The sequence below is a fragment of the Leucoraja erinacea genome, chromosome 21, assembly GCF_028641065.1.
Source record: "Leucoraja erinacea ecotype New England chromosome 21, Leri_hhj_1, whole genome shotgun sequence".
In the NCBI taxonomy this organism is placed as follows: domain Eukaryota; kingdom Metazoa; phylum Chordata; class Chondrichthyes; order Rajiformes; family Rajidae; genus Leucoraja; species Leucoraja erinaceus.
In genome coordinates this window covers 1,972,357-1,980,290 of record NC_073397.1, presented here as the reverse complement: position 1 = coordinate 1,980,290, position 7,934 = coordinate 1,972,357, and the positions used below count along the sequence as shown (strand labels likewise).

The 7,934-nt window shown below is 50.3% G+C and overlaps 1 protein-coding gene across 1 annotated transcript in view; it reads right to left on the bottom strand.

The window, feature by feature from the left end:
• Nucleotides 1-5,338: 5,338 nt before the first annotated feature.
• Nucleotides 5,339-7,934, bottom strand: part of LOC129707577 (matrix metalloproteinase-24-like) — a 40,205-nt gene continuing 37,609 nt past the window's right edge. The window contains 1 exon segment of the mRNA XM_055652724.1: nt 5,339-7,850. Coding sequence (XP_055508699.1) covers nt 7,513-7,850 — 338 coding nt within the window. The 3' untranslated portion in view covers nt 5,339-7,512.

Sequence of the window (7,934 nt, the reverse complement as noted above, 5' to 3'; positions counted from 1 at the left end):
AATCATGGCTGATCTCTGCGTCCTAATCCCATTTTCCATCCTTCTCCCCTTCACCCTTGACACCACCATGTGGCGCCAGCAATTGCTGCCTCGCCAACAGTCTGTCTGTCCCCTTCCTTCTTTGTTGTTTTAGTATGTGTTAAATGGATGTTTTTAGTGTTCTTTAGCTTATTTTATGTGGGGCTGGGGGAAACTAAAAAAATCTATTACCTCGACGGAGATGCGATTTTTATCCAATATCGTATCCCTGTCCGCACTGCGGCCAAACATCGAGGAGCTCGCGGTCTCTGGTTGGAGACCGACTTCGGGAGCTCCAAGCCGCAGCAGCTTCCATCGCCCCGACCGCGGGAGCTTCGATCGCCCCGACCGCGGGAGCTTCGATCGCCCCGACCGCGGGAGAAAAATGAGGGAAGAAGATGAGACTTTATTGCCTTCCATCACAGTAAGGAATGTGGGCAATCCGCTGTGGTGGATGTTTATGTTAACTTTTCTGTAATTGTGTGTCTTGGCACAGCACCGACTTAGCCCCCCTACACATCAACGGCGAGTGTGTGGAGAGGGTCAACACCTTCCGGTTTCTCGGCGTCGTCAACACCTTCCGGTTTCTCGGCGTCCATATCGCTGCTGATATCTCCTGGACGGACAACACGACAGCGGTCATCAAGAAGGCTCAGCAGCGGCTGCACTTCCTGAGGGTCCTCAGGAAGCACAACCTGGACTCTAACCTGCTGCTGACCTTCTACCGCTCGTCCATCGAGAGCCTGCTGACATACTGCATTACAGCATGGTATGGCAGCTGCACCATGGCAGACAGGGAGAGGCTTCAGAGGGTAACTAGGACAGCGCAGAGGATCATTGGCTGCCCTCTCCCCTCCCTGATGGACATCTACACCTCCCGCTGCCTTAGCAGGGCAAAGAAGATCATCAAAGACAGCTCCCATCCTGCGTTTGGACTGTTCGACCTGCTGCCCTCTGGAAGGCGCTATAGGTGCATCAAATCCAGGACAAACAGACTCAGGAATAGTTGCTTACCGAGAATTATAACTACTATAAATTCAAATTCACACATGCACTGACTACACCGCCCAACACGGACTTCCATCTGTATATATGTATATATGTATGTAGCGCCGCAGAATTTGTGCACCTATTCCCCCCCCCCATCTCCCTTATGTTTTTTGTTTTTTCTGTTTCTTGTTTTTTGTGCTAAATTGTATGTATGCACTGAGTACGAGCAGCTTTCAGTTTCACTGTACATGTATAGTGACAATAAATGGCATATCTATCTATCTCACATATCCATTAAACTTTCTCCCTTGTTGCTTTTGGTTGTATTGTAATACAAACATCACTGTACCTTAATTGGTACGGGACAATAAAATACCGATGAAACCATTAATCAAGAATTTGTCTATCTCTGCCTTAAAAATATCCACAACCCTCTGTGGTAATGAGTTTCACAGATTAACTACCCTCTCACTAAAGAAGTTCCTCCTCACCTCCTTTTTAAACGAGCGCCCTTTAATTCTGAGGCTATGACCTCTGGTCCTATACTACCCCACTAGTGGAAGCATCCTTTCCATATCCACTCTATGGATGTCATTATTCTGTAAGTTTCAATGAGGTCCCCCCTCAACCTTCAAACTCCAGCGAGTTTCACTCATTCCTGGAATCATTCTTGTAAACCTCTAGACCTTTGCCAGAGCCAGCTTTCTTCCTCAGATATGGGGGGCCAAATTTGCTCACAGTACTCTAAATGTGGCCTGACCAGCACCTTAAAGAGCCTCAGCATTACATCTCTGATTTTGTATTCCAGTCCTCGATATAAATGCTAGCATTGTATTTGCCTTCCTGACTACTGATTCAACTTGCAATTTAAATTTTTCGGAGTATTGCACCAGCACTCCCAAATCCTTTTGCACCTCCGATTCCTAGATTCTCTCTCCAATTAGAAAATAATCTACGCCTTTATTCTTATTACCAAAATGCATGACTCTGAACTTTGCTATACGGAATTTCATTTGCCACTTCTCTGCCCACGCTCCTAACCTGCCCTTCCTTCAGCAGTCCTTGCTTCCTCTACACTGCCTGCCCCTTCACATATCTTAGCGTCAACTGTAAACGTGGCCACAAAGCCTTCAATCCTTTATCCAAATCATTAATATACAACGTGAAGAGAAGCAGCCCCAGCACCAACTCTTGCGGAACTCCACTAGTCACTGGCAGCCAACCTGAAAAAGCGCCTTTTATTGCAGCAGTGTGTTAGTTTTTCAACATGTTTTGTTTTTTTAGTGTCTTAATGTGTGTTTTTAATGTCTCTGTGTGTGGGGGGCGGGGGGGGGGAGATAAGGGGGAAACTGCCTTGGTCGCCTCCTCCACGGAGAGGTGACTTTTTCCATGTCGCCTCCCCGTGGCCTAACAGCAAGGATCAGTGCGGCCTTTCCCGGATGTGCCCGGGGTTCAGCTGCGGGCGCAGCGAGGACGCTTTCGTCGAGGGGCGGGCAAGCCCTCGCTGGAGGGGAGCGCATCGTTCCCTGGCCCGCGGCAGCCTGAAGCCGCAGTCTGCGGAGCTCCAGCTAGCGCAGCGTCTGCGGCCTGGGATCCCGCGTTGGGGACCCTGGAGGAGAAGAGCTCCGACCACCAGCCCACGGCCAACTTCTACCACGGGCGCGACAAGGACTCACCATCCGGGGCGCGTTCCCTCGCCGGGGACCCCTGGAGAGAAGCTCCGACCGCCGGCCCTGCAGTCTGCGGTGCTTCTGGCTGCGGCACGGCCGGGACTTTAGATCTTTGACCGCTGGACTTCGACCGAAGCTGCGGTCTCCGGTGGGGAGGCACCGGTTCAGGACTTACCTTGTCTGATCATCTGGACGCCCGCCGCAGCGACTGCGGTGGGAAAATGGAGGAGGACTGGCCAAATGTTGTGCCTTCCACCACAGTGATGAATGCTGTGGTGGATGTTTGTGTTAAATATTTATTGTGTATTGTGTGTTCTTTTTTATTGTACCGCTGCTGGCAAATTCATTTCACTTGCACTTTATGTGCAAATGACGAATAAAACTTGACTTGACTTATCCGTGCTAGTATCATCCCTTTAATACCATGGGCTCTCATCTTCCCTAGCTGCCTGACGTGCGGCACCTTATCAAAGGCCTTCTGAAAATCTAGGTAAACAACATCTACAGCCTCCCTTGTCTGTCCTGCTACAGCCCAAAGCAGAAAACCATTCCCCCACCAGGACTCGAGGATCTGAGCTGCGGGAGATGCTGGGCAGGCAAGGAATTTATTCTTTGGAGCGTGTTGATTTTATAGAGGTGTATAAAATTATATGGGGACTAGATCAGGGTCTTTTAACCAGTGTCAAGGAATTAAGAACCAGAGGACATGGGTTTAAGGGTTGAAGGGAAAGATTTAATTGGAATCTGAATGGCAACCTTTTCCACAGGTGGGTGTATGGAGCGAGCTGCCAGAGGAGGTAGTTGAGGCAGGGACTATAACAACATTTAAAATACATTTGGACAGGAGCGTGAATAGGGAAGGTTTAGAGGGATATGGGCTAAATGCTGGCTGGCATTTGCAAGTTGTGCCGAGCAACCCGTTTCCGTGCCGAATAACTCCATGACATTCACCCCCACAAACCACCCAACCCACCAATTTATTCAACCCCCCCACTGCTTTGTTTCCGTCTCAGATTGAACTCCACCCATCTACTTTAGCTCAATGATAGACAAAATCATTGCAGTTCCTTCTTAAATACTTTAGCTCCATTGTCCTCACCAGTGAAGCAACTGTGGCCTCCACAGTTGGAGCCCAGACACACACTGGCATCGGAGAGTAAAAGGGAAAGTAACTTGGAGAGAGGGTGCAGAAAAGATTCACAAGGACATTGCTGAGACTGACTGGCCTGAGTACTGCACGGAGGCTGCATTGGCTGGGACTGTGTTTCTAGGAGATTGAGGGGTAACTATACATTTAAGGGAGGCATGGATAGGGTAGAGAAACAGTTATTTCCCCAAGGTAGTAAGAATAAAGCCAGCGGGCACAGGTTTAAGGGGAAGATTTATAGAGGGACCTGAGTGGCTAGCTTTCACACAGAGGGTTGTGGGTATGTGGACCAAGCTGTGAGGAAACAGCAGGTACTATAACAATGTTCACCAGACATTTGACCACTTGTATGGACAGGAAAGGTTTAGAAGATTATGGGTCAAACACAGGCAAATGCGATTAGCTATCATGGCCATTTTGGTCAGTGTGGGCCTGTTTCATGTCACATAATGGAATGAACATTGGGTTTTATAAGGTTCAGCATCTTTGCCTTTTTAATGGAAGCACAAAACAGAGCTGGGTTGCTTTTCTGAATTGACGCAGCTCGAGCTGGGCTGTTAAGGTGCCGACAGAGGCACCATTTCAGACGGCCTGCCTGGTTCCGGGTGATCAGCATGCCTCAGGTGGAGACAGGGATTTGACCGTCCTGGTTCCAAGGGCAGCTGCAGCACAGCCACGTTGCACATCCACTCACAAACCCCAGGCTGCAGTGGAGAGCAGCAGCTGCCACGCAGGTTCCTGGCCTGTCCATTCTCTGTCAGCACAGAGGCCCCATGACCCTGGGCCTTGCAGGAGGGGCGCTCAGAACGGGGTGAGGTGTTGGGACCGCACTGCAGCCTCTCACTGCCCTCCTTTCACAATCTGTCCTTACCAAACCGATTCCGCATAAAACCAGCCAAATGCAGCTTGTCCCAGGATAACAAGACACGATGGGCTGGAGGAACGCAGCAGGTTGGGCAGCACCTTAGTTTAGAGATACAATCAGGAAACAGGCCCTTCGGCCCACCAAGTCCACACCGCCACTGATCACCCATTCACACTAGTTTGATGCTATCCCACTTTCTCATCACACTGGGGACAATTTACAGAGGGCAATTAACCTACAAACCCATGTTGTTGGGATGTGGGAGGAAACGGGAGCGCCCAGAGGAAACTCACGCGGTCATAGGGAGAACGTGCGAACTCCACCCAGACTGCCCAGGGTCGATTCCGGGTCTCTGGCAACGTGACGAAGTGGTTCTACCTGCTGTGCCAGCGTGAAGGGTCAGGGCCCCTCCACAGCCAGATGACCCAACCCGTAATGTGGCCCGACCACTCGCCCCACAGACGCTGCCTGACCCACCGATCTCCTCCAGCACTTTGTTGAGCTGAAGATTGCAGCATCTGCGTTCCCGTCTCAGGAAAGAACCAGCTACACTTCTAAAGCAAACTGGAATAGCGACCTTCGAACAATCGCACTGGGTGATAGTGAGAGCGGGAAACATTATACAAAAATAAAGACAAGCTCGTGAACTTTCGGTGGTTTTTTGTTAAACTTTACAAAGAATTTCTACATCTTTTATCAACATTTACATCTGTACAAAGCGTCGCTCAGTTCACACTCAATGATTCCAACAATGCAGACTGCAGCGTGAAACATTGCGGAGAAATCACATCCCTTCCACACCAGGCCAGTCTGGCTGGCCAGCCACCACTTGGCTGGATGCATCAACTTTAGCAGCCGTCCCGCCCACAACGCTAGCTGCTAGCCGAGTGTATGGGACAGAACTGCACCACCAATGAAATATGAATTTATATTAATAAATAGCACTTAAAAAATGAACAATCCAAAAAAACTCAGCTCTAGCCCATAATTGGATATGCACTTTGTAGCAACATCAGACTGTGGGTAACAGGGAGAAACCGCGGACATTGAACCTGATTATTGGTGTTGGTGGAGTGCGATTGGGAGCAGAATCATTCAGTGCACCAACTAAAGATGGAAGGCATTGCGTTATGGAGAGGCCGACCTGTCAACTGGTCAAATGGTGCCTGGTGTATGTAGTTACAGACGAATGGGTCAGTTAATGTTTCACCGTTCCTCAATAGTTACAGCAGACTATACAACCCAACCAAGGTCTCCTACCTCAGTCCCGATAACAGGACTCAGTCCCATAAGACTCAACGTTCCACCCAAAAGCATAAAGGAACTCCTCAGCACCCCTCCAGCCACGGTCTCTGCTCATGTCACTCCCCATGGAGTTGGGGAGGTTCCAAACTTTGACTACATTTTCACCGAGTTGTGGAGTTGAACAGGTTCAGCTGTTGAAGGTGGACAGAGTGACCAGGCTCCCCAGCGACCAAGGGCAGCAGAGACCAGGGGCGACCCCTGGTTCACCCCTCTGACACCAGCCATCACCTGCCCCCAGTACAGGTGTGGCCGTGAGCCCAGGGCACCGTGAATCACACCTGACAAACCAACAACAGTGGGTGGGTGGGCAGTGATGGCTTCCTGCCCTCACTTCATCCTTAAACCAGCTCATCCGCCAGTTACTAATGTGCGAGACCCGTGCCACATAACTAAAGCTGCTGCAAACTGCCCACCGGCTCCAAACGTGGCCCAGTAATCTCAGTCATGGGAACAAATGTCGCATGAAATTGGCTCAGATTTTCCAATTAGTGTAAACAAAACAAAGGGATTGGTGCAGCCGTGCACAAGGAGATTCCCACACACCGGAACGCTGCTGCATTCCCAAAGCCTCCCAACACCACCTCCCAACACCTGGTGCCCAGGGCAACATCTCAAAGCCCATGCAACCTGACATGGTTACCGATAATACTGCAAACTTCAGCACAGACCCATCTCCTGCTCACTCCCAAGTCACCAGCTTCCCCTGTGGCGGTGGTGGCTGAGTGACGAGGATACTGACCTGTGGCAGGCAGGCTGGGTCTGGGCCAACGCTACACCAGGCAGGCAAGGCTAACACTTTTCAAACATGCTTGGTCCTGGTGCCCAAGTCACAGCCGCTTCCAACGCCAGTCACCCTCACAGCTTCAGAAATGACACTGATGAAGATTCACAAAGACTCAGTAATGTGGACATTCAAGACTTGACCAAACAACTAACAAAAAAATGTTTTAAGGCTGTTTAACTATTGTAGATATTTTGGCCCCCACTTATTTCAAAATACATTGAAATATTTGAATCCCCTGTAGATGAACAAAGCCATGTTCGTTCCCTTCTCTCTGTTGCATGTATTGTGTAATAAAATGACACTAGTACATTAAGATCTTTGTCCGTTTGGCTTTAGATGTCCTGCTTCTCTCACCACCAATAACACCTCTGCTTGTTCAATGTCTCTGTTCAAAGATGCTTTGAGTTAAAAGGATGTGTCTTGGTGTGAGTATTGGCCAAATAAGTCACTGTTCAACACTGCAGAATGAGGAGTTGCTCGCCCAGTGTCCTCTCCGTCTCTGCCCTTCTTTGCTGAGGTCCGACGTATGGGTATACGTACACAGGCTGGGCTGACAAAATGGCACATCACAGACATGAATGAGGCATTGCAGGAACGATGTGCGGTGGCAACTCCCAGTTCACCAGTGGATACACCACGTACGACAGGGTTCACATTCCAGCCTCTCCAGTTATCCTTCCCCCGGACGGAAGAGCCCAGCCTCATGGACAAACAGCGCTGGTGAACCAGCCCCTCACACCCACTCCTGCACCGAGCGCTTGCTGACCACCAGGTTCTGCTGGGAGCCTTTCTGCTTGAACTGGAAGATGGTGTAGACCAGCACGAGGATGCAGAGGGAGAGGATGCAGGGGATGACCACGGCAATGGCGTTCACCGTGCTGGGCACGTCGTTGATCTGCACCATGATGTCCACATCGTCACTCGGCCGGTGCCGGTCACGGTTCGAGTCCCCGTCTTTGGCGTTGCAGCCCATCCAGTCCCGGACTATGGAGCGGGGATATCCCGGCTCCACCACCAGCCGCTGGTTGTCAAATTTCCAGTACTGCTTGCCCTTGTAAAAGTACGTGTAGGCTGGGAGGGGAGAGAGACAGTGTTAGATTCTGTCCAACCCACACTAACCCTGGTCCCCGTGACCTGCCCACTGTTGCCCAGCGT